Source organism: Phodopus roborovskii, unplaced genomic scaffold (assembly GCF_943737965.1).
Source record: "Phodopus roborovskii unplaced genomic scaffold, PHOROB, whole genome shotgun sequence".
NCBI lineage: Eukaryota > Metazoa > Chordata > Mammalia > Rodentia > Cricetidae > Phodopus > Phodopus roborovskii.
Window position 1 is genome coordinate 24,255,969 of NW_026126434.1, and position 27,580 is coordinate 24,283,548.

General features: G+C 42.6%; 1 protein-coding gene across 1 annotated transcript in view; it reads left to right on the top strand.

The window, feature by feature from the left end:
- The window catches only part of Hsf2bp (heat shock transcription factor 2 binding protein), a 73,803-nt gene extending 47,459 nt beyond the window's left edge, over positions 1-26,344 (top strand). Inside the window, exon 9 of the mRNA XM_051187033.1 lies at positions 25,606-26,344. Within this exon, the coding sequence (XP_051042990.1) occupies positions 25,606-25,814 (209 nt within the window). The 3' untranslated portion in view covers positions 25,815-26,344. The remainder of the gene's footprint in view (positions 1-25,605) is intronic.
- Positions 26,345-27,580: the final 1,236 nt, after the last annotated feature.

Sequence of the window (27,580 nt, forward strand, 5' to 3'; positions counted from 1 at the left end):
ACTGACCCTCCAGCAGCCTTTGCGAGTTGTTTGCTTGCTTATGAAGGAAGAGCTGAGGCTAAGTTTTCTCTGATGCCCTAGCTGTGCTAGTCCAGAGGTGTTTGTTGGGTGAGTGAGACTCTTAGTACTTCAGCTGAGTTTACCCTTCTCTCTTGGGTGTTCTCTGATGTCCATAGATGTCCTGCCTTGACTTTGGGTCACAACACAATGGGGTGTTTCCTAAGATATCTTAATGTACTACTTTGCTTCTGGGGCTGTTTGACTTCTCAGCATTTCTTGTCCTTGGAGACAATTCCTGGTTCTTTGAACATACCAAGCACACCCAAACTGTGAGATCTATTAAAAGCCCATTCCTTGTAAAGTCAAACAAAACATGCTAGACTCAAATCCTAGATGCTTAACCACTGAGTTATGTATGCTTTATTTTATGTTGTTGTAATTTTAAATGTTTTAGAATTTAATGTGTGTTTTAAATTTGTTTTTGTTGCTGCCAGTACTGTAACTTGGGGCTGCGGGTGTGCTCAGCAAATCTGCTCCCGAGCTGCTTCCCCAGCCCTGCCCTGAAGTTTAAAAAGCTGAGAATGTGTTTTATCATGAAGTAGGGAAACAGGAGCACACTGGCTGCCTGGGAAACTGCTGCTTGTGCTTGGCAACTGTTTCTCTCAGAACCTGACCCTGTGACCCCAAGCCAGGGGAGAATTTTAAGGCTCTTTTGCCATCTTGTAGACCCAGTTTGTGAAAATGTACTCGACTTTGCTCACAATCTAAATAACTTTTGAAATCTGAAGTGAAGAGCTTGCTAATACAGAAATCAGTTTCTGCATTATCGTACAATTCCATTATGGAGCTTGATGTGTTTCAAGAGAACAGCTTTAGACTCACTACACAGAGATGTGAATTGAAGCTTCCATACTGGTAAACTGATCTAATCTGTTAGAACTTAACTTCTCTGATCTGGACAGTGGGAATCCACCTCAGGGTCTTACCACTAATACAGCAGGTGTCGGTCTCCCTTTTATTTCTGATCTAAGTATCCCATGGAAACTTGTTTCCTTTTGCTTTACTTGCCTGAAGCAAGTTACTTCTGAGTTTTCAGACCCTCTGCGTCAGAGAACAGGGCCAGTTGCTGCTGTTCTTATCTCTGAGAAGCTCATCTCATTCCCTCTAACCTTTGTTGGATTTCATTTTCTTTGATTTTGTTCAACTACATGGCTGCCTTTTTCCCAGGCTGAGTCCAAATTCTTCACATTCCTCTTAAACCACAGAACTGGCACAGAACTCTAGCAAATAGCTGATGAGGACAATGTGTATTTGGGTGGTGACCACATGTTATGTAACTGCTAATACAGACTAGTGTTAGAATCCCACTTGCAGCTGCAGTGCTGATTCCCTGACCAAGGATACAGTGCTGGGCACATGGCATTCATACCCCATCTCACATCTACTTCCTTCTCTGAGTGATCTGAAGCACAGTAAGCTTACAGACTGTGTCTTAGGCTCAGACCTTCCTCCAGAGCTCCAGTCTCAGAGCCAGCTTTGTTTGATGAATCCATAGGCACATCGAATGGACATTCACATCCAATGTTCACACAAACGCCTAGTCTTTCCCACAGCAGCTCTACCCACAATCTTCCTTGTCTCAGTGAATTGCAATGTCCCTTCCCAACTTTATCAGGCTATTTAAAACGTCCCAGCAACTCTTGATTTCTTTTTATCTGTCACACCAAGATCTAGTTTGTTTGGAGTCCTGATGACTGTGCTTGCAAATCATACTTGGGATTATAGTAGCAGCTGCTATTCCCTTCCTGTTCCAAGCCTTGTGGCCCATCTTCCAATGCATGAGTTGGGAGCCAGGAATAGGGGGGAACAGACCACTGACCAGATTTCTTCATTGAACCAAGGGCTAGCTGAGAGAGAAAAAAGTAGTTAAAAATGTTCCTTTGAATTAAAGCAGTGAACTCAAGCAGAACTGATATTAACTGAGAACTACTTGTTTTGTAGCATAGTTTAGCTTCCAACTTGCCTCAGCTCATATGTGCTGGGATTAGAGGCTTGACCTTCAGATTTTGTGGCTCAGGGCTTGGAGGATAGGAGATAAAGCCTAAGTTCAATTCTAGATAATAGTCAAATAGAGAACTTCCAAAGGCACTTAATAGAGATGCTCTCTCAACTCTGGTCTTCAGGAAAACACGTTTCTTTGTCCTTTGAGTGCAGTAGGTGGAAATCTCTTTCAAGAATGAATAGCCAGGCTGATTCTCATGCTGGGTTTGAAGGCTTGCTTCCAACCACCTGGCTGGATCCTCTGGTGGTTAATATGTCAACTTGACTAGACCACTGTATCCACACATTTATATATTCTCACATACTTGCCAAAATGTTTTGAGATGAAATTAACTTTGAGATCAGTAGACTTGAGTAAAGCAGAGGACCCTGACAGGTACAGTGAGCTTTGCCCAGTCAGATGGAGGTTTGAGTAGGACACAAAGGCTTGCTGTTTGAGCTGTAATATGGCCCTTTCCCGCCTCAGCAGAAATGCTAGTGCTAGACTGTTGAGTCTGATGGCTTCTGGACTGGAACTGTGTGTTGTTTCTCCCAGGTCTCCATTCCCTGCCTGTGCTTTTAGTACTTGCAGTCGTCTTACTGTGTGCCAATCTTAGAGTTATTGTGTTTCTCTCTGGCTGTCCATTCATCTACCCTCACATCTTTTTGGCTGCATTTCTCAGGAGAACCATTTAGAAAAAAGTTTCTGGAGGAACTTTTGACTTTAGCTAAGTCCTTGATGAATCCTTACAAATAGCATTCCAGGGTTAAACACATATTTCTTTCATTTTTTGAGAATATAATATAATTTTATCATTTCCCTTTCCCTTTCCTCCGTCTAACCCATCACATTTATCCCTCCTTGCTTTTTTTCAAATTCATAGCCTCTTTTTCATTAATTGTTGTAAACATGTATGCATATATGTGCATGTTCTGAAATACATAAGTGTAACCTCAGTCTGTAAAATGTTGGCTTGTTTTCTGGACTGAATATTTGGTGCTGGATAAGCAGTTGGTGTGCTCTTCCTGGGGAGACTATTTTCCCACTCTCAGCATTCCTTGGTTGCCTCTGGTTTTTTTTGTGTAGTGTTGAATCCTCTTTGGCTTTCCCCTATCCACTTTGGTATGTTGTCTATCATGTCTGCTGTTGTTCTTGGTTCAGCTCCGTTTTAGGTAGTCATATTGGTGAGACTTTATGGGTGTAGCTCCTGACATCCCTAAGAGAGACAATCTCACAACAAACTCCCAGGTTTTCTGACTCTTAGAATCTTCAACACACTCTTCTGATATCTGCAGGCACTGCACATGTGTGATGTACACACATGTATACAGACATGCATATTTAAAATAAAAATAATTCTTAAAAAAAGTAAACTACCACTAAATATATTAACCTTTGACACTGGTGGATAAAAGGTAAAAACCTTAAAAGAAATATCATGGACTCATAGTTGTCTGTTAAAGCAATAATGTGATCTCTTATTTGGAGAAAAAATAATTGCCAACCATGATCTGTATACTGTCTCTCTCTTGTGTTAATTACCCTTCTCATTGTCACAGAATGCCTGATGTAAACAACTCAAAGATTTATCTAGCTCATGGTTTCAGAGGTTTTAGTTCTTCTTGACAGAAAGGGGTGACAGAATAGCTCCTAGAGTGGCAGTGGTGAGAGGAAGGGACCAGAGTTCTGGCATGTCTATCAACAGCATGCCCACAGTGATCCATTTGCTCCAGCTAGGCCCTAACCCTTCAAATTCTTGCCACTCCCCTGTCCCCCCCCCAAAAAAAAATTACCAGCTGGGAACACATAAGTCTGTAGGAGATTCAGATCATAATATCCACCAAATATCTTTCAAGAACGTTCTAGACAAATAAAAAACAACCTCTAGCCTATTAGCAATAAGCCATTGGTAGCAATTGACAGTTCTAAGGGGTGTGCTTTGGGATGCTTGTGATTTTGGATGGGTGGTATGGTATGAGATACATAGGGCAGTGATCAGAGACAATGGCAAATGAGAAGCTTGAATGCTAGTACATAGTCTTAAGAAAAACTATAAAGTGTCAGAAATTACTCCAGTGTTGGAGAAGATTTTGGTACTCCATGGGCAGTGACTAACAGATCAGCATCACCAAAAACTCAATAGGAATGTGAAGAATTTGCATGCTGAAAACACAGAACACTATGTTCAGCTGGAGAATGTCTGTGTGTTTTCTGCACACATGGTCACTACCAGAATTGGCCAGTTTATTGGCTGCACATCCCCAGATGTGAGACAGCTAGAATCATATGGTGTGTCTTCTTAGGATAGGGCAGAATGAAGCTGGAAGTCAGTAAAATGCTGTAGCCAGATACAAAGTAAGAGAGGCAAATCATAATAGAAGCCAGATGGTTTGAAATTAAATAATAAAAATAATTACATCAAAATGGATGAATTGTATTTAAATTCTCTCTCTATATATATATGTATGCATATATACATACATACATCTGTGTATGTTTGTGGGGCAGAGTTCCACTCATTGTCATACATATGTGTATGTTTGTGGGACAGAGTTCACCAGAGGAAAATGAGGCTGCTGGACACATCGTCTCCAGAGTTAGGAGACTAGAGATGTGGATTTGGTGCTCTACTCCATTTCCCCCTTTTCAATCAGAGACCCAGCCCACATGAATGATGCTGCCCACCACATTCAAGGTGAATCTTAAGAATCTTAAGAAAAACTATAAAGTGTCAGAAATTACTCCAGTGTTGGAGGAGATTTTGGTACTCCATGGGCAGTGATTGTACATGTTGTGGCATGAGCCTTTCCAGTGAATAAATGAATGTAATAATTTTGAAAAAGAACTTAAAGCCAAAAAAAAAGCAGAGGAAAAAAGTAAAAGTAGAAAGGATAGGATATTTCCAAGTTGGCCCAACAGCAGATCTGAAAGGAGTTGAGAGAATTAGGTACATTTAAAGCTAGTCAGTGAGTATTCATTGTAGAGGACAGGGAATCGATCCAGACTGGGGGCCCATGAGACATCATCATACACACACACAAAGGAAAAGGCAAGAGAGTGGGTCAGAAAAAAGTACTCCCTGGGCTGGAGAGACGACTTGGTAGTAAGAGCACTGATTGCTCTTTCAGAGGACCCACCTTCAATCCCCAGCACCCATGTGGTGGCTCACAACTAGAGCTCCAGTTCCAGAGGATCTAACACATGGAATGATTAATATTATCAACTTGACAGGTTCTAGAATAATCTAGGAGACAAAACTCTGGGCATGTCTCTGAGGGAATTTTTAGACTGAGTTAATTGAGGTGTGAAAGATTCACCTTGAATGTGGTGGGCAGCATCATTCATGTGGGCTGGGTCTCTGATTGAAAAGGGGGAAATGGAGTAGAGCACCAAATCCACATCTCTAGTCTCCTAACTCTGGAGACGATGTGTCCAGAAGCCTCATTTTCCTCTGGTGAACTCTGTCCCACAAACTGTGAGCCAGAGGAGCCCCTCCTCCTCACACTGCTCATGTCAGATATTAGACTAAGTTAGAACTGGATAGCAGTCTCTTTTTTTCTTGTTAGAATTGTGTGTGTGTGTGTGTGTGTGTGTGTGTGTGTGTGGTGGTGGTGGTGGTGGTAGGGTGGGTAAGAAGAGTGTCCCAGCACATGTAGAGGTCAGAGGATAGCTGCAGGAATCCGTTCTCCCCTTCTACCTTTCTCTGGGTTACAAGGATCAAACTCAGGTCTCCAGCCTAGCCTGTTGAGCCATTGCATTGCCCCCTCCACTGTCTGTGTTAATGATCTCATTGATGAGAGCCTTCCTGGAGTCCTTTCATTGCCAGAAATGGTTTGTAGAGCCAGGAGCTGAACACCAGCTTGGCCTTTGAGATTATCAAGGCTGCTAGCTACTGGGCTGCCACCTCCCTCTGAAACATGTTATTCCTGAGGAAATCAGACCACCAATTGTTTTATGGTTGCTCTGAGAGGAGAACATGTGTACTTAGAGGCAGACCTGGCTCCCAATACCCTTCCTGCCATCTTCCCCTAACACAGTGCCTCCTTCCAATCTGTCTTTCTATATTCCCTGTTCCTTCACAGCTATGTCCCCATTATCAGGGTTCCATCATTGTTATCAAACAAATGAACTTCTCATTCTTTGGAGGTTATATCAAGGCCACTTTGATTAGAGGTTGGGGTAGCCCAGGCTCTCCTTTGCAAGGTCTCTTCTATGTATCTTGTCCAGGCTTCACACTGATAAGGCAGCATGCTCACAGATTCTTGGTGTGGGAGGGAGGCTTCTGCTTCTGTGGAGCACTCCAGTCCCCAGGAGCTATAGTTCTATGCACTCTACCTCATCATTAGCCATGAGGTAGAGTGTGGAAGAGAGGACTCAAAGCATGTTGAGAACAAGTGGCTTGTGGCCTGTGAGAATTTGTGGTCTTCTTAGGTCACCATTTGCATCTGTGCTGTCCCTGGAGTAGCTTGATCTGCAATGAGGCTGACACTGTGAATAATTTATTACACCTGACAAATTAGCATATATGAATTCATTTATCATAATGTGCTCTGTTAGCATACCACAGCAGATATTAGAAATATTTGTATTTCTTAACTGTAGCAGAATTAGGACACCATTTATTTGTCTTTGGCTTTATTTTTTTTGGGGGGGCATATATTCTTAATTTAAACTGTCATCTTTACTTTCCAAAATTTTGGAAGTTTTCCTGCTAGCTTTCTGTTACTGATTTCTGATACAAGGCTACTGTGCCAGAGAACATGATTCTAGTCCTTCTAAATCTGTCAAGACTTGTTTTATAGTTCAGAGTATGGTCCATTCTGCAATTGTCCTGAGTATACTTGATGGAGAAGGTTTGCTCTTTTGTTGTTGTTGTTGTTGTTTTAATAAATGTTAATGCTTGTTAGTTGATGATGCATATATATAGTATGACTTGGCTGGTTTTCTCTCCACTTGTTCTTCTGGTGATTGAGAAAGGAGTGTTGAAGTCATTTGACCATTATTTTGTCCTACTTTGCCCTGTTCCTCTGAAGTTTGGCTGCTAAAACCCCCTCCTCTCTATCATGTGCCTTCTTGATGAGCTGACCTGTTATCATTTCTGAATGCCCTTCCTTGTCATTGATGGTAAGTCTTTCTCTGAAGACTGCTTTGATATCATGCTTATTGATGGATGTCATACCTGCTTTCTGTCTTTGTACTTCTAGCATGTCATGTGTCTTACTTTTCTATTGCCATGGCAGAACCCCATGATTAAGGCATCTTATATAAGAAGCATTTACTTTGGGGGCTCACAATTCTGGAGGCTTAGAACTCATGATATCATGACATGGAACATGCAAGCAGGCAGGCATTAGAGCAGTGGCTAAGAGCTTATATTCTGATCTGCAATCCTTTGCAAGCAGTTCCACCAAATGATGACTCTTCAAATACCTGAGCATATGGGAACCACACAATGTCTGTTTGAAGTATCCCCAATTTTTGTAGTTGGGACTTGAATATTTTATTATTATTATTTTGGTTTTTGGGTTTTTATCAAGACAGGGTTTCTCTGTATTGTTTTAGAGCCTGTCCTGGAACTAGCTCTGTAGACCAGGCTGGCCTTGAACTCACAGAGGTCCATCTGCCTCTGCCTCCTGAGGGCTGAGATTAAAGGCAAGTGCCACCAACCTCCGGCTTGAATATTTATTTATATTTATTTATTTGGTACTGGGGGATTGGTACCAGAGCCTTATATGTATTAGACAAGCATTGTGCCACTCACTGTACATCCCCAAGTCTGTTTTTTGTTTTTTGGTTTTTTTTTTTTTTCCATGACAGGGTTCTTTGTGTAACCTTGGCTCACAGAGATCCACCTGCTTCTGCCTTCCAAGCTGTAGACCAACTTTTCAACTTTTCTACCTTCCAGTTTCCAAATAAGCTATATGGAAATGCAATATTAATTATAAATGCTTGGCAGATAGCTCAGGCTTATTACTAACTAGCTCTTACAACTTAAATTAACCCATTTATATTCTACATTCTGCCATGTTGTGTTACCTCTCTTTCGTCTTACATCTCTTGTTTGCTCTCCATGTCTCCATGGCAACTCCTCTGACAACACCCTTCTTCCCAGTGTCCTTAGTCTGTTTTCCTGCCTAACCTTATCCTGTCTAGCTATTGGCCAGTTTCTTTATTAAGCCAATCACAACATAATTTACACAATGTACAGAAGGATTATTCTACAGCACTTCCTCTTTTTGTCTAAATAAAAGGGAAGGTTTTAATTTTAGTATAGTAAATTTTAGTATAGTAAAATTATATACAACAAAACAGAATTGTAGTTAAAATATCTAGTCCATTTGTATTTGGCAAAATCATAGAAAATATCCTATAATCTATCTTTGTGAGTCTAAAGTTTCATATTTAGTTTACTTTTTTATCATAATTAAAGAAAACTTTAAGTCTAATTTAGTCTTTAACTCCATCAAAGACTCCAGAAGGGTAAAATGTTACCTAACTACAGGGACATCTGGCTGCCTGGACAGTCACCTTAGGTTCTTTTATAACATTGGGGCATCCAACTTTGGCCTACAGGCTTGGTATATCTCACAGATATTTCTGAGGAGAGAAACTTGAAGGACTGTCCTACCTTGTCTTGGTAAAGTTTGGCAGTTGCTTTCTTTTGCATCCTGCTGGTCCAGTTTGGACAGTATACTGTCAACAATAGAGACATGGGAAGTTTTTTTGCCCATGTGGCTAGCTTTTGCTACAAAGAAAGCAAACTCTATACAGAGGTTATTCAATGCCCATCATCTTCTTTTGAAGTAAATGGGTACTGTCAGGAGCAGACATGTCTCACTATCATTAAAAGCCTTAGGTTATTAAACATATTAAGTGCCATATTCTGTAGGTCTTTGAAGTGTTTGAAGACTATCTATCTTTCTAGCTATCTAAATATATCTGTGTATGGCATTGAAAACATACCTAACATGACTATGTTTGGCTATTATAGATGATTAATAATCTGTATTTTTAGTTATGCATTACATTTTAAAATCAGCTGGGAGTAAAACTCAGGACCACTGGAAGAGTAGCCAGTGCTCTTGGCCACTGAGCCATCTCTCCAGCCTTTGTTTAGCTTTTCTTTCTAGTACCAATAACAACTTATAACCAACCCCCCCCCATATGATAACAAACATCCAAAACCCATCTTTTGGGAATGTGGCAGTTGTTTTCTGTAGACTACTTCCTGTTGTCTGGGGGCACTGGCATCTTTGGGGGGAACCTTAAGAAAATTGAGGATAATGACTGAATCTTGGCTGTGAGGCTAATTCATTTCATCCAGCAGCCTTGAAGCTGTTCTGGATGTAGAACTCACATGTAACAGAGGCATTCTGAGATGTTGGATCACCTGAACAGTCCGTTTGTATTGGTGTCTGGTTCCCTTGTTCTAAAAGTACATAAACTTTTAAAGGTGACATGTATGTCTGTTGACTATATTGTATACAAATTAGCCAAAGATGGGTTTTTTGTTTTATGTTTGAGCAGGTAAAATATACCTTACCTGTTTTGTAGTTTTTCTAGGTTTATTTCTTTATGTTTGTAGACAGGATTTTCAGGGGGGTCTTCCCAATGCAACCTGATCCATAACAGCCTGGTATGAATCCACAGCCTCTCATTTCCTGTGGAAATAAAAGCATAACTCTTCCCCAGAGTAACATGTCTTTTGATTCTGTTTTGAAGTTAAGATATTTTTTATTTGGTTTAATCTAACAGCTTTCATAGTCAGTTGTCTCTTAGTAGGAAAAAAAAAATTAAAGGCAACACAGTGACATACAGGATCCATCTCATCTTTATGTGGTCTTTTTCTTTTATATTATTTTAGTCCCTTTTAAGGACTTTATTATTTTCAATAAGAGCAATACATATTTACAGTGTACAAAGATCGTTCCACAGCAGAGTGCTGAGATTTAAGGTGTGAGCCACCACTGCCCAGCTTCTCAAATCTTTAAAACATGTAATAATTCCAATCAGGATCTCACTAAGCTGTCTAGTTGACCTTGAACTTGTGATCTTCCTACCCCAACCTTCTAAATATCTGGGATATAGGCATATGTCAGTAGGCTTGGCTTATTTTCTGCTTGTCTTGTTTTTGTCCATTAAGTTCCTGTTCTCCTCAGGACTAATTTAGTAGTGGCTAGTGGTAGCAATTCTTTGTCTCTCCATTATTGGCTTATTAAGTCTATTTTTTTCCTTTGGGTGATTTAGGAAATAAAGTCTGCCTGTTTAATGCTTTGAAGCCACATTCTGATGCTGCTACAGCCACAGGAACAGCAAGTACCTTACAGACATGGACTTCTGTCTTGCTACTGCTGCCATCATCCTGTCTTAGTTCTTTTCCTTTTGCTGTGACAAAATACTCTGACTAAAGCAACTTAAGGGGAAGGGTTTACTTTGTCTACAGTTGAAGTAGTCCACGATGGCAGGAAGTCAAAGAAAGCTTCAGGGTCTTGAAGCAGCTACTCTCATTACATCCCTGTCAAGAAGCAAGGAAAGCTTGCCTGTTAGCGCTCAGATACCTCCTCCATTTCATAAGGTTCAGGGCCAGAAGGAGCACAGCAGCCAGGAAATGTGCCAGAGGTCTCCGCACAGAATCACATCCTTTCCCCAGCATGACCCACCAAACTTCTTCTTTGTCCTACTAGGAAGCCAACTCAGAGAACAGGAACACTGCTTTCCCTGCTCTGCCCAACCAGGAGGCAGCATTCTTGTCCTGGTCCCTCTGCTGGAGCTTGTGTATTTCTCTGTGCCAGGCTGAATTCATTAGTGAAACCTACATCTATTGTGAAATGTGAAAATTACATGCTGCTGCCACTTTCATAGATGGCACCCCATTCTGAGAGCTCTGTTCCCATGGCATTTCTGCCCACTTTAATGTGCCTTGCATGTATTGGAGTGGGACTCAGGCTCAGCACGCGTGTCAGAAAAGAGCCACCTGCCACCCAGTGTGTCTTGTCTTCCTGCCTAGTTGGCTAAGCAGCTCCTCTTCCACCTCCTTCCATGTGATCTTCTAACTGCAGTATCACTGAAAAGTAGGGGTTTGCAAGAGGGAAAAGAGGACTCTGTTGCCAGAGTGTGACTTAGAAGCAGATAGCACTGCTTGTAATCAAGTCAGGCGGGTACATTCCATCATAAGGTGATTTTAATTTACTCTATAGTGTGAAGAATAGTGTTGTTTTGGATTTGTGGAAGAAAACATTAAAAATATGAAGTAGCTGGTGGTGTGGTTTTACCAGCAGCACATCTCCTGAGTGTCTGAGTGATTTGCTTCAATATCTTCCCAAGCCTTTACAGTCCTTCTTGAAACCACTCACTAGGAAGTTTTTTCACATTCTCTTATTCTGTATGTCCTAGGGAATGGGCTCTGTTGTGTGACTGATCTGTCATTGTAGACACCTTGGAAGTTGCTGGCTTGGTGAGAGAGCTGGCATTCTGAGTCATGTTTCCTTGGACTCCCACGGAATACAGTGATAGAGAACCTCCATTGCTTTACCAGCACTGTGGTGAGTCTTCTGTGGGTAGCTCTTGGCAGGGTGGCACTCGGGGGCCAGCCCCACCTATTACTGCAGTATTCCATGTGAGCAAAACTAAGCTTTTCCCTCCAAAACTCATATCCAGGTGGGGAGATTTGACAATAGACAAAGGGAAAATGTTTATGATACAGTTACAAGTTGAATGGATGTGGGCTAGAGAATGACATGTGAGGCTGCTCCTCTTGCAGCAGAGAGCTGTGAGCCAAGAAATAGCATGAGGGGTGGACATTGGAGAGGGCCTCAGCAGTGGGCATTTTAGGAGTGGCTATAGGCCAGTGTAGCTACAGAAGGTAGTGTGAGGAGGGGTGCCCAGAGGGACTGATGGACCAACTTGCCTGTAAAGACTCAGGCAATACCCTGAACAGAGGAGGCCTTGGCCAGAGCTTGTTCTGATTCTTGTGGGAGAGCTAAGAGGAGTCACAGGGACCTTCTAAGGTGAGAGGCACAGGGTCGTGGTAGTAGTCCTGAAGAACAAAGGGAGTTCAGTTAGATGGTACCTAGGTTTTCAGTCTGCTGTGCTGCAGAAGATGTAACCTCGGGAATCACCATTACATAGAAAGGACTTATAGCTAGGCAGCAGATCACATAGCAGACAGGCTAGGAGAGGGCTGGAGACAGCCTGGGGCCTCCTAGCATCCTCAGTATGGTTTAATACTCTCATCAGCTAATGAGCTTTCTGAAAGTTTTGTTACGGCTTGAATACAAATTGTTTCCCACAATCACTTTCCTGCAAATTTCATTTTTTTATGGATATAATATTATTCTATCTTTATTTTTCTTTAAAAGTTGTTATTGCATATATTTATTAATGTACATGTTTGCATGTGTATATATGGACATGTGCATATGAGGAGGTCAGAGGACAATTTATATAAGTTGTTTCTCTCTTTTTATTAAATGTGTCCCAGGGATCAAACTCAGATTCTTCAGGCTTCAAGGGAAATGCCTTTACTTACTGAGCCATATTACTGCCCTCATATATACCATATTTTCATTATTTATTCATCAGTTGTTAGACATGTAGCTGATTCTATTTCTCTGTTATTATGAATAGAGCAGCAACAAGTAGATATGTAAGCATTCCTGTAAAGGATCTGTAAAGTCATCTGGATATGTGCTTGTATGTCTTCAGGAGGGAGTCAGATCCACTGGAACTAGAGTTACAGATGGTTGTGAGCTACAATGTGGGTGCTGGGAATTGAACCTGGGTCCTCTGAAAGACCAATCAGTGCTCTTAACCACTGAGCCATCTCCCCAGCCCCACCCCTTTTTAGGAACTTTCACATTGATTTCTAAAATGGCTATGTCAGTTTACACTCCTACCAATAATGAAAAAAGATTCTTGTTTTGCCACATCCTCCAGCATTTGCTGTAATTTGTTTTGTTAATGATCTCTCAGATGATTAGTTTTGGTTGGTTTGTGAACATGGGTTTTCTTTTAACAAATTGGCTCCTATTTCAGAGCTGAAGTTTCAGGCTGTTCTGAGCTGCCTGACATGGTGCTAGGAACTGAACTCAGGTCTTCTGCAAGAGCATCAAGAGCTCTTATCACTGAGCCATCTCTCTAGCCTGGGAATAGTACTTTGTGTTGCTTCTCTCTAGGGAGGCACATTTTTATTGGCATGTGAGGGCCATGGGAGAGGAGGGGAAGAAGATTTGTTCTCCACAGCTTCGTGCGCTTGGGCAGAGCAGCACAGAAGTGAGGACATAGCAGTTAAGCGTCTTCCCCACAGTGGGCAGGGAGGCAGAAAGAGGAATGTGGGAATGTGCCGAGACACAATAAAACCCTTTATCTTCTTTGTCTTCTACTGACTTGGCTTTTGCTGCTGTTAGTGACAGTAGTGACCAAGACAGCACCATCCTTATCAGAGGTATATGTCTTTGTTAGGCATCAGTGTCATTTCTGTGGGCACTTCTGTGTAAGATACTGCCTGGTAACCATGCCAAAACTGCACCACAGTTGTCAGTGCCCTCCTATCTATCATACATGCCCCAGATTCCTGGCTCATGTTCTCTGCTTCATACTCCACCCTCACACCCCCACGTGATTTAGACAGTGGAAATACCAACAGGGAGCCTGTCCCATGTTGGGTGACTCTTGAAAGGACTGTGTGGAGAAAATAGCCACTCAGATACAGGGGATGGGGTGGGAGGTGATACAGATTGAGGAACCAGAGGAGAAACACACATGTAGAACTTACTTCATACTTTTATTGTTTGAGCTTTTGTAATAAAGCAGCTTGTTTCGTTTTGTGTTCTTTGGGTGTTACCATAGGGACATAAAGTATTTCCCCCTAAGGCTCATGTATTAAAGGCTTGGTTCCCAGCTGGTCACACTATTTTGGGAGGTTCTGGAAACTTTAGGAGGTGGGGCATAAATGGAGGAAGTATCTTTAGGGCTGGGTTTCTAGGGACTATATCTTGTTCTGTATTACACAACCCCCCCCATCCGAAACCATATGCTCGCATTGCCTTACCACAGGCACAGACTCGACTGTGAGCTATGTACTGGAATTGTGAGCAAAAGTCTCTCCTTTAAGTTGTTCTTTCAAGCATTTTAATCATCGCTACAGAAAAGTGAAAGTTGGTGCCCTGATAAATCTTGCCTATGCTTCTTAGTCTTTGGAGCTGGTGTGCTGGAGGGGTGAGGGATTTTGGAGATGAGGCTAGAGAGATACTAGAATACTATAAGCAGATCTCAGAGGACCAGTGTGTCCACAGTAATGCTAGGCTGCAGAGCCTTGTGACCCAAGGCTTCCAACAGGAATGAAGACTGTTGGGGATTGGACCAGAAGCCATTCCTGTTCATTGTAGTATGGAACTTGTCTATGCTTTGTCCATGTGCTAAGACTTAGGGTAAGGTAATTTTACAGGTGATAGACTAATTAATTTGGTGGATGAAGTTTCAAGGCAGTCAGGTTGTAGCAAGAGCTTTGCTGTCTGCTCTTGGGCAGATTGATAGTGAGAATGAAGAGTTAAAAAGAACAGAAAGATCTGAAAAGCATTTGGCACAAATAAGGTTGGGGCCAGGGTGAGTAATGGTGTTAAAGAGATTATTGCCTTTAAAAAGTTCCTTTTTTACAGGGGCAATAGGAAAGACGACTTGATGTCTCTCATAAATTGGCTTGTCCTAGCTGTGGCAGGCTCAAGGGCATGAAAAAGTGAGTTCACTTGAGAGTTTCCCTCCAGAAGATAGTGCCTCTGAGACACCCTTCTGGAGAACCATCACTTAGAAGAGTGTTTCCCCTCAGCCCTCGGGGCTCTCAGAGGCGGCTGCAGCTGTGGTTCAAAGTGGGCATGGTTGCTGCTTGAACCAATGGCAGACTTTGTTGTTATCCTGATGCTGACTTTGCAGGTGTGCAGGATGCAAGAGTTATGGGCTAATGGAGGTATCCACCAGATTTCAAAGAAAAACAGTTGGAAGGAATCCTCATGAGAAACTTGTGAGAGGATGGAAGTGAAGCTGGACATGAAATGGAGACCTTTAGAAGTCAGAGATGTCAGGGAAAGAAAGCTTCGGGTAATGAAGGTGACCCAGCCCTCAGGAGAAGCTGTGGAGGCTGGGAATGGCAAGGCCATAGGGGTGTGGTTCCCCAAGATTTTGGGGGTCTGCATTCTATCATCGTGCTTTAGATGAGAGACATAGATTCTGTAGGACTTAACATTTGCCTTCCTGATTTCAGTCTTTGGTCAGTCCCTCCTTTCTATACACTCTTCCTCCTCATCTGGAGTAGGTGCTGTTGCCTCTTGGGAGGGTGCTGAGAGTTTTCTTGAGTCTCAGGAGACACCGAGTTTAGCCTTCTGAACAGTGTTAGAACTCTTAAGACCATCGTGGTATTTTGTGTTGTGATGGATGGACATTAACCTTTAGGGTGCCAAGGGCAGATTCATAACATGTGAAATGCCTTTATGAAGAGCTTAGATGTTAAAAGAACAGTCTCTAGTTGGCAGCACTGTTTGGGGGGCTTTTAGAAGCTTCAGGAGGTAGGGACTGGCTGGAGGGATTGGAACACTAAGAGTATGTCCTTGGGGTGGTATTTTTCATCACTTGCTTTCCGTTTGCTATGAAGTGAGTAACTGCTGCTACATGCTCCTAACACCATGATGCTCTGCCTCAATCAACAGAGCCAAGGATTATGGGCCTGAAACCTTTGAATCCATCAGCAAACTCAATGATTCTTATTGTTAAATTATTTTTCAGCAATTTTGTTCATGACTATAGAAACCAATTGACGTAGTATGGCTCCATTCACAGAATTTTGAAGAGCAGATGAAAACTCACCCAAAAAGCAGGTGAGAACTTCAGTTGCTTACAGGTTGACTGACTGAAGGAAAGAGGGTGAGAGAACTTGATGGTATAGGAAGTGAGTGTCAGAACTTGGTCATCAACTGTAAGTTCTAATTTTGCTCCAGTGAGACCACACACACACACACACACACCAAAAAAAAAAAAAAAAAAAAAAAAAAAAAACAAAAAAACAAAACTGTTCTTAGCTGCTAAAGTCCACACTGTACTCCCACTAATCCCGGTCCCTAGGCAGCAACTCTCACCAGCCCCAATAAAGCTTTGCTGGCCTTTCTCTCCTTATTACAGCACATCTTCTCTTTCTCTTGTCCCAGATTCCTTCTTCTACCCACTACTTCATTCCTGTTTCATTGCTTAGATTTATAGAAAACTTGCAAGACTAGTTTTTTATTAGTCGGCTTGCTAGAGGGGCAGAGCTGATAGAGTGAATGTGTGTGTGTGTGTGTGTGTATGTGTTAGAGAGAGGGAGGGAGGGGAGGGGAAGAAGGGAGGAGAGAGGTAGGAGAAACTAAAATGGTTTAGAAAGTGTGGTCTGGATAGTCAGTCCAACAGTGGCTGCCTTATGATGAAGAGAAAGGCCAAGAATCTGGAAGTTGTTCAGTCCAAGAGACTGGATGTCTCTGCGATCCCAATCTGGTGCTGGAGTCTGGGAGAATATTTAGACAGCTGCTCATTTTCAGTCTACAGTGGGTTCCCAAAGAAGTTGGAAGTTAGCTGTGGTGGAATTTACTGCCCACTTTGTTGACAACCCTCATCAGAGCATTTTACCTTTTCCCAGCTGGTCTTCCACTGGCACTTTCAAAGTTTATCCACATTATAATATGGGTCAGTGCTTTATTCCTTTTTATGGTGTCTAAGGTATGGATGTCCAGCATTTATCCATTCATTGTTTGATGGTCACTTAAATCATTTGCTGTGACTCATGCTGTTGGAGTGTGCCTATACAAGTTCTTGTGTTATCTAGTTATTCTTTTTTGAGTGGGCCTTTAGGCGATAAACCCAATTTTTCCCTTACCTGAGTATGACTAGAGCTCCCCTTCGTATTAAAAGACTGTTTATTCCCTGGAAACAGTTTTTTTTGTTTGTTTGTTTGTTTTGTTTTGTTTTTTTAGAACTGGCAGTTTTCTTTTGTTCAATGCATGGGAAGTGCAGCATCACTTCCTCTGAGAAGCCTAGTGTCACTACATAGGGGAGGGGTCATTTCCTTGTTATATTCAGCATAGACCCCCAAGGTTTGGATATGTTATGTATCATGCTGTATTTCATTAGGTTTTCTGGCAGCCTGTCTTTCACCTGATCAAGTTCCCATTCTGCCAGTGTTTGTTAGCTGTTTCAGCCCTCTTAGTTTTTCCTCTCCTAGACTACAGTGACATGGACATTTCGTCTCACCAGTTCCCTTCATGTTTTAATATCATATTTCTCTTGCTAACGCACATTGGCTCATTTCCACTTTCCTGTCACCATCTCCCCACTGATCTTTTTCATTTGTTTTTCTGTGTGTGAGTGTGCACCCATGTGTCACCTTAAAGATGTGAACTACCTGGAAACCAAACTTAGATTGTCAGGCCTGCCTGGCTGGCTCTTTTCCCACTGAGTCATCTCCCTGGCTCTCACTGATTTTTCTCTCCACTAACACCTTTGTTTCAGGAATTGTATTTTCAGTTCCAGCTTCTCCTTTTGTTATTCTGTATACCGTCTGGGTTTGTTTGTTTGTTTTTTGAGATTATTTTTAAAACTTTACACCTTTGTTCACTGAGGAACTTTTATGGTAGTGCTTTAGAACATTGTATTGATCTGTCACTATACTTAAATATCTGAGGCACACTAATTTGTAAAGAAAAAAATGCTTGTTTTGGTTCATTGGTTTGAGGTTCAATGTCTTAATAGTTCTGTACAGGTTCTTTTGGGGACCTGTGAGCTAAACCATGCTGTGGCAGAGACACTCAGGTCTCTGTGCATCCTTATCTCTTCTTAGGAGCTACCAGGGTTCAGTCACTGCACTCCATCCTAACAACTGAGTCACTTCCCAAACCTCACCTCTAAATGCCATCAATGGATGATCTTCACTTTAATGATGTAAACATCTGACTGGTGTTTAGACTCTCACATGAGTTCTGGGAGAGAGGGCAAGGCCTCTTTAAACCCTTGTGAAATTATCTTGTTTTCAGTATCCTCTCTGTGTAATGACAGGTGGTGATCCTTTATCATTCACTTGCTTCACCTGTCTCCAAGCTCCAGGTTTTCATGATTAGGACTGAGTTCTGTATTACTCCCCTATCTACATTGTTTATGATATTTTCCCTCCATGATCTGTCTCTCCTCTAATATTGTGACAGTAACTGAGCTCTTAGGTGCTATCATGAGTTTATTATTCCTGTTTGCTGCACCCTTGGCTGCATTTGTTGCATTACTTAAGTGGTCTGTTTTACCTTTTTCAGGGTCCACACACTGTCTCTTTAGTATGCCTAGTGTAAGTGAGGGTGCAGTAAAGCCAACAACTAGACCACACCATAGGTAGAAAGAAAGGCTTACTTGGGAACCCAGCTGTCAGGACTATCTCAGGGTCAGGGGAGAACAGTAAAAAAGTGGGAGACACCTTGACACTTTTAAGGCGACAGGTACGGGGAGGTGTGTGAACCAGAGCAGCCTAGGAGTTAGAGTAAAGGGAGGTGTGGTATGGGCCAGAACAGCCTGGGAACTAGTGTGGGGACTCTAATCTGTTGCAGGTTTGTTTGAGTTAATCAGGAACTAGATGCTCCTGCCAGAGGCAGTTGGCTGGAAGGGCAGATGAGGGAATTGATGGCTTTTCCTGACAAACAGAAACCCACTTTATAAGGTTACCGAGGAATGCTAAGTTAGGCTTCTGTTTACCTGATAAGAATCCCTCTGTTTACCTGGTCAGAGTCCAGCCTGAGCTGAGCCCAGACGTCATTGAGGACACTGTCAGCAGCACTGCCATTTGGGGACCTGCTTTGGACCCAACACCAAGTTATTTTTTTTCATCCTGTAATTTCTTTAATTTCTGTTACAGTAGCCTTATCCACATAAATGAGTCTCTCTAACTTACAGGGTAAATGAGCCATACTCTGACTATTGTACATGCTAAGTACTGGCAAGACTGCTGAAGTCCTGCTCCCATGAAGCTTCAGTCTGGTGGGAAAAGAGAGATGGTCCTTTGTGGAAGTGGTGTGTACTGAGTATGAATACCCCCATGGCCAGGTGTGCACTGAGTGTGAATGCTCCTATGGCTAGGTGTACACTGAGAATGAATGTCCCGGCCCCTGGCTGCTGGAGCTGTTTTAAAGAGGGTCTGGGGATTTTGGTGGATAGGCCTAGATGGCAGAAAGTAGGTCACAAAGAGTCCTTGAGAGTGTCTCCTCTCTGGCCTCTTCCCCTCCCTTTGCTCCCTATTCACCATGAGGTAAAAAGGCCCTTTCATCACATGCTCCCTTCAACATGATGCTCTGACCAAACACACAAAGACATGCAACCAGGGACTAGACTTTCCAAAGCCACAAGTCCAAAGGAGCCTTCCTTCAATTTGTTTCTGTTAGATCTCTTGTCACGGAGATGAGATAAGTCATATAAATTTTAGGGAATGAAGACTGATTGGTGAGCGAGTAAGGAGATGATGTGATAGTTGATCCATTCTTGGAGTTTCCATCTTTGTTTAAATCCATCTATTTTCAGCTTTTGTTTTGTTTCTCAAGACAGGGTTTCTTTGGCTGTTCTGGAACTCACTCCATAGACTGGACTGGCCTCAAAGTCACAAAAATTGGCCTGTCTCTGCTGCCCAAGTGCTGGTATTAAAGGTGTGCCACCACACCTGGCTCTCAAGTTTTTCTGTTTGAATCTACCACGGTCTGAATTGTGTCCTACAAAGTTTACAAGCTGAAGCCCTCTTTGGAAAGGTCACTATACTTGGAGACAGGGTCTTTCAGAGGTAATTAAGTTAATTAGTTCATTGTGTTAGTTCCCTGTCCATTGTGACTGCTGTCCTTATAAGAGAACAGACACAGACACACGGAGGGACAGCTATATGAGGACCCAGGGAAAAAATGCTGGCTGCACTCTAAAGAGAGGCGTAAGGAAGAACCAGCTGCTGGCACCCGACTCTCTGACTTCAGCCTCCAGGACTGTGATGAACAACTTTCTTTTGTTTACACTTTTCTCTGTGGTGTTGCTGTGGCAGCTGGAACTGCCCTGAGATTATTAGTGTGTAAATTCCCTGTGTTGTGTCTGCATCTGTAACTGATGCTCAGCTCCTCACACCTCCTCAGATTCTTTTTAAAGATTTACTTGTTATTACCTATTTTATTTTATGAGTTTTGCCTATATGTATGTCTTTGCACCTACTGCACACAGAAAAGGGCATCTGAGTCTCTGTAACTGCATGTGGTTGTGAACTGCCATGTGGTTGCTGGGACAGTGCCCAGGTCCTCTGCAAAAGCAATGAGTGCTTTTAATGGCTGAGCCCTATCTCCAGCCCCTCCTTTTTCTTCTTATTATGCCATGTAAAGTTCTAGTTAAAAACTGATTAATATGTAACAGAGAAGTGCTCCTGAATAATGACAGTTATTTGAGACTAGCAGAGGATTGCAATAGGAACAGGTGTGTCCTAGTAAACTATGGCATGTTAAAGAGCTGAGGCAAGGGGAAGTTTTCCAAAGTAAAGTGAAGGTTACATAAGATCTTGTGAAACAATACTCCTTGGCTACAAAGATCAATACAGTGACGACAATCCAAGGTTTGACATACTGCTGGTAGGCTGTCCTTGTAAAAATACTTTCTGGGCAAGGCTACTGTGACCTCAATGCAAAACTGGTCCCAGCAGTCTGTTGTGAATGGCTCTTGTCATTAGGCACACCATGGTGAGACACACCCCCCCCCCCATACCATCGAACTTTATTGACTAATTTAGTTAAAATTGATAGATTAACACGGTACTCTGTTTTGATTCTGATAGCTTTTATATGAGGCATGTTTTATTGGTTAACAGGAACTGAGGGAAATAGACCTTTACCACTTGAGGTTTTCTGTTAATCTAGCTGGGATTTGAATTGTGGGCTGTGCTGGGAGGAAGAGGAGGCAGGACTTCTGATGGGTGAGATTGTCAGTATCCACATCCCTGTCTGTGGGTGTCTGGGAAGGAGCCCAGAGAACGATGAGCTGGAATTTGATGTTGTGCAAGCAGATATGGTATCAGGCGCTAAAGGTGAGCTTTCTAGAAGGTTTGTCAGTAAGAAATCCAGAATTCAGAGAGAGGAGGATTAGAGAAACAAAGTTGAACATCACTGGTAAGCATGTGGGATTTGAAGACTTGCTATGGGTGAGGTCACCTAAGGAGAAAAGGGGAGAGAAGGACACCAGGACAGAGGTGAGTGCATGGAAGAGGACCAGTGAGGAAGACATGCTACAGAAGCCATGGCACAGATTTTCCCTATCATCTTCCAGGGATTTGGGGGCTGGGAGTTATCTGTGTCCAAGTACTAAATAAGAACTGAGCAGTAACAATGTGGAGATCAGTGGTGGTCTTGAGAGGTGCCACCTCAGGGAGTGAAGAGATGGCAGTGTGACTGGAAGGTAGAGGGCAGTGTGAGGCAGAGCAGGAATGTGACAGCAGCAGCCAGTCCCTAGAATCTTCTGGAAGGAAGCAAATGGCAGGTGGGATCTGGCCATGAAATGGGCCTCTGGAGGATGGCTCTTCACCTTTTCCCCTGTTCTCTGAAGTTTTGAAGCACAAGGCTCAGGCTGCTGCTGAACCTGACTATGTTCTTAGGTGTCCATGGTGTCTTGGAAGTGGCCAGTGACCCCAGAGGAGGATGACTGTACAGGTGTGCCCTGAAAACTTGGTCACTGTCTAGAAATCCTGGTGGGAACAAGTATGGTTTCAGTTGAAACACATGGCCTTGTCTCATGTCGAGGGGGATGGCCTGCTGGATTCCTTCAGGATAGTTTTAATCACTAAACACATTGGATGGTTGAAAAAGAATAGTAAACTATTACTAATATGTGTACAGAAATTATTTCTTTGGTATTTGAAGGTTTTTTTATTACACATTCATTGCATATTCTCAAGTCAATTTGCATGTGATTTGGAATATAAAATGTACAGAATATGTTCATATAAATAGGATTCTCATTAAATTAATTCATATTTTATGTAAAAGCTTTGTGCAAATTCATTTATTATTTCCATATTAGTGCCCTGCTGGTCCCTCTCATTGTGCCCTATGGACACTGCTACTTGCTTCTTACTGGGTACTAGGGCTAGACTTTTCAGGATTCCCCTATGACGGCCTTCTTGAGAAACTTCTTATTTCTCAACATTGCTTGTTGATTCCTGGTAACAAGGGAAGATAGTCTTCCAGTATTCCACCACCCTAGAGAAGTCACTGAGTGAAATCAATATTCATCTTTTTACATTGGTTGGCCACTCCCATGATTTCTGTCCCACCTAATTTACCCTAGCATATCTTGCAGGTAGGACAAATTATAGATCAAAGGTTATGTGGCTGGGTTGATGTCCCAATCTCCCCTCCCCCTCCAGAAACCTTGCCTGGTTATAGGAGATGGCCAGTTTAAGCTATGTGCCCTCTTGCTAGGAGTCTTAGCTGGGATTATCTTTGTAGATTCCTGGTAGTGTCCACTGCACTAGGTTTCTACCTCACTCCCAAATGGTCTCCTTTGCTAGTTGTCTCTTCCATTACTCTCTCCTTCCATGCCCCCCCCCCACCTAATTCTTCTTGCTCCTATCCCTACCTACCCCCAGTCTTCCTGCAAAATCTATTCTATTTACCCTTCAAAGAAGAGTTAATACCAGTACTCCTCAAATCATTCCATAAAATAGAAACAGAAGGAACATTACCAAATTCATTTTTTGAGGTCGCAGTCACCCTGATATCTAATACTCACCAAAGAAACTGAACTACAGATCAATATCCCTTATGAACATTGATACAAAAATACTCAATAGAATACTTGAAAACTGAATCCAAGAACACTATGATCAAGTAGGCTTCATTCCAGAGCTGCAGGGATGGTTTAGCATACGAAAATTTGTCAGTGTGATCTACCATATAAACAAACTGAAAGAAGAAAACCACATGATTATTTCATTAGATACTGAAAAGCCTTTGACAAAACCCAACACCCCTTCATGATCACCTATATACACAATTTAGAATAAGATCTTTAAAGATGTCGGAGCCATCATACCACACAGCAGGGTATGGAGTGGCCTTGGTTTTCGAGCCTGGGGACCCCCTCTGAAGGATCATGAGAGCAAGGTAGAGACCTGGCACTTACACCTGGGGATGCCATGCTTCCTGTTTCTCTGGGAGGCGGCAATCGGGGTGGGCCTTTGGACTTGTTGTCATGTTTGTTATCTAACTTGCTAGCTTGAGTCAAATTCCTCTAGTCCATTCTTCAGCTCTGACGGAGGGCTGAATTGCTAGTCTCCACCTTTAGCTGTTGACCCTCTCTGCCTTAGGAGTTCTCATTCTGTCGTTGGCCTAGGTGTAGTTACCAGGTTTGTGTAGCTCTGGGGAAGCATGATAGAGGAGTTCTCCATTGTTGCAGTTTGCTACTGTCTACTTGTGTGGGGATATGGGCCTTTCCCTGTAATATTGGCCTTTTCCTTGGCAGCCACCCCACCATGTATCTTCACAGCTCTTACCTCTCCTCTAGAAGACTCCAGTGGTCTGGGCTTAGGATGGTTCCCTGTCAGGTTTTATTTTAGACTTCCCTAACTACAGTAACCCCTTTGGTTCCACAAGAGAAGTCTGGTCCAGGTAGTAATATTCAGTCCCACTGACTTCTTGAAGGTTCTTTTGATAGTATGTACTGTTAAGAAAGAGGTGTTGGTTGTAAGCATGACTCCTGATACAGTTCTCAGCCCACAGGGTATCCACCAGAGAGAAACCATCTTAGCTGGAAGCTTTTCTGTGTCCTGCCCGGTCCCATAAATGCTTATGAAATAATCACTCAGAGATTTAATATTAATGATAATTGTTTGGTCAGTGGCTCAGGCTTACTACTAGCTAGCTCTTACATCTTAAATTAACCAATTTCTATTACTCTCAGCATCGCCACATGGCTGAGATGTCTCCTCTGACTCCACATTCTTTATCCTTATATCCCTGCTTGGATTTCCCACATGGCTAAATTCTGCCCTGTCATAGGCCCAAGCATCTTTATTCATCAACCAATAAAAGTAACACATATTTACAGCATACGGGAGGACATCCCACATCAATGGTCAGAGTTTATAATGGTCTAAGATTATAGCTTTTACTTAGGCTATTAATTTGGTTTATTTTTCAGTGGTTGTTATAAAATAAGAGGGGCTACCAGGTTCTCTAACTCCTGTGGGAATTCATTTGGAAAGTAATGGAATACATTGTGGATCTTGTAGCCTGAGTGTGGTGGTTTGAATGGGAATGTCCTCACAGGCTCATTTGATTCTTAGACGGTGGGCCGGGATGGCTTAGGAGGTGTGATGTTATTGGAAGAGGCCTGTCATTGTGGTTTTTTGAGGTTTAAAGCCCATGTCAGGCTCTGCTTCCATCTTGCAAATAAGATGTGAGCTCTCAACTATTGCTACAGCACCATGCCTGCCTGCCTGCCAAGATTCCTGCCTTGATGATTGGATCAACCCTCTGAAAATGCAAGCAAGTTCCCAATTAAATACTTTTTTATAAGTGGCCTTTGTCAGGGTGTCTCTTCACAGCAATAGAATAGTAACAAAGACACTGTGATATTGTCCATCTCAAAGGCTCTGAGTAGACTCTATATTGTTGTTGAGGGCTTTGCCACAGTTGGAGTGAAAATGAGAGGTAGTACCTCTGAAGACAGTTGTAGAAGTAGGCAATCTAGTAAATAACATAGGAAGCCCATGTTAGTCAGCGCTGTGTAATGTGAATAGTGTCTTAAAAGGAAGCAAGGTTTATTTTGGCTCCTAGTTTGAGATGCTCTATTCTTCGGTCAATTGGCCTTGTTGCTTTAGACTGTGACAGCAGGATATGTCTACCACATAGCAACTCAGAAGCAAAGTGACAAACAAAGGGAATAGGGTCCCAGTGTCCCCTTTGAAAGCATGTCCCTTGTGACCTAAATTCTTCCCATTAAGTGCTGCTCCCTAAAGTTGTCACAACTTCCCAAGATTACCCCAGGCTAACAACCAAATCTTTCACATGGGAACCTTAGAGGACACATCAAACCCCTTAGAAGCCCTGGGATTTCTAGTTTAGTGTGTTCTAAGACTTACTTTATGTGTATGAGTGTTTTGTCTGTATGTACGTGTTGTACCACATATGTGCCTGGTATGGAGGTCAGAGGAAGGTACTAGGTCTGTTGGAACTGGAGTTATGGATGGTTGTGAACCACTATGTAAGTTCTGGGAATTGAACCTGGATCCTCTGAAAAAGCAAGTGTTCTTCTTAACTGCTGAGCCATCTCTCTACACTTTAGCTTAGTGTTTTAAATTATATGATCGTGACGTTTGAGGATGGCTGTTTATTAAAGATGGTGATTGTATTCAGTCATGAACATAGCAAGCTAGGCTTTCTGTTTCTGGACTGGCTTACAGCTTTCTCATCTGTCAGACCTGTTATTGAGAAAGACCCCTTCAGGGGTGGCTTCCTGAAGAGGCTTTGATTTTAACCAGGAGCACGTCCTCTCCCCAGATCCAGATGCAGAAGTGTGCCTTCATGTCTTGCGGCTCATCCAGTCCGTGGTTCTAGAACCAGAGGTCTTCTCCAAGGCGGCCTTGGAGCTTCGGAGCTCCTTACCGCTGGAACGCATCCTGGCCATGTCCAAGAGCCGCAACTCTCACCTGCAGACTGCTGCTCAGGAGCTCCTGGAAGACCTCCGTGCCCTGGACTGCAATGTTTAAGTGTGCTTGACCACCAGGGGCATGGTGAAATGCCAGTGCCCCTTCCCCTCCCCAGGCCCTTTACCTTTGTGTTCACAACTAGATGTCACTGTATGTAGGCCTTGACAAACTAGAGGTGGACATGATGAATAAGCATCCTCCATTTCCATCCTGGGAGGCCACAATTGTTAGGTAGTTAGTTGGTTATGTTAATCCTGCCAGAGCAAAAGGTTGTATTCTTTAGGAAGATCCCTCTGAACATCTGGAAATTGTTCCAGAGTTTTCTCAGAGTAGCTTCTTGCTGTCCTAGAGGCTGCCCACACCAATAGGATCACTCTAAGGTTGGGAGTTTAGGTCACCATCTACCATGGATCAGTCTTTCCCAGAAGCATTTCTATGATAACCCAAACTCTTTCTCTAGAAACTATAACCCCCCACTATACAGGCTTACCTTTGTAACCTTTTGGTGAATTTATTATTTCCCATGATATTGGACATTTGATCTCTGTTTTGGTGCTTTTTATTTTCAAATAAAGTTGAGTCAATATTAATTATCACATTGTGAAATATAATCTCGGAGTTAGGAAGTTGGTATCCTTTGTACATTAACATTGTCATTTGTGTAGCAAGACACACTTTCCTTACTTTGTTCTTGCCCTTTGTGAACTTAAAGCAAATATGGGAAAATGGCCTCAAGATAAATACGAGAGTAAATTACACTGAGCCATCCATCTGCTTCTGCACTCCTGTGGAGTGTGTGTGTGTGTGTGTGTGTGTGTGTGTGTGTGTGTGTGTGTGTGTGTGTGGGGATATGGTGTCTCTGTGTTTATGCAACCATCACACTAGTTTATGTTCTGAGGACAAAAGAAAACATGGTACACCTGTCACAGAGAGGTGTGCGAGAGAATTCCATTTAAGGCAGCATACACCATTCTTTCTCTGAGTTGCTTTTCTCAAGGCAGGGCAAGTTACTGCAGAACATTGAGCTTGGCCGTCCTGTAAGAGAAGTAAACCTCAGTGTCCCCATGCAGTGGCAGCCTCAGCACACAGGCTGAACTGTTTCCCTGCATGTGGTGTTGTAGAATGACTTCACTGTCTTTTAAGAGGAGATGCACTTTGTGTTGAATGAAGAACTAAAAGGTAATGTGGCTTGCATCTCACAAGGCAGCCTGTTGTGGAATACTAACTCAGAGCCAGGGAGATGTAAAACAGCTTAAGATTCATGAGGCAGATGTACATCCATCTGTGCTTGGTGGCTGTGTAGGTCCTGTCCCGAATGAGTACACACTTCAGAATGGCATTCCCTTCTTTCTGCTTGCCACTCATTTAATATCCTAGCGGGGGGAAGCTGTTATGATTAACTTGTGCTTCTTTCAGGATTGCTGACATTTCTCTACCAAAAAGAGCCGAACTGTGTGTAGATAAGAAGAAACTGCCAGCCCTGTGAATACCATGTGGTTTGGCAGTTATTAGATGGTCATGAGGGTAAGGATTTGATCATTCCTTCTGTTCTGAGGTACGTTCTAGGCAGGTGTTCCCAGGCAGATTCTCCTAGATTTGCTATGCACAGGTTTCCTTTGTGAGTACCACAGGGAGTACCGAAGGGCTCAGACCAGTGTAAGAAAGCCTGGCTTCTTTAGTTTTTTTCCATATCTAGTAACTTGAAGAAAACCCACTCAACTAAAAAATAAAAATATACATTGAAGCATATACCTTGCAGGGACTGAACCCTTGTAAGTTTAAAAACCAGAGAATAATGAGTTTATATAACCCCTTTGTAAAAAGAG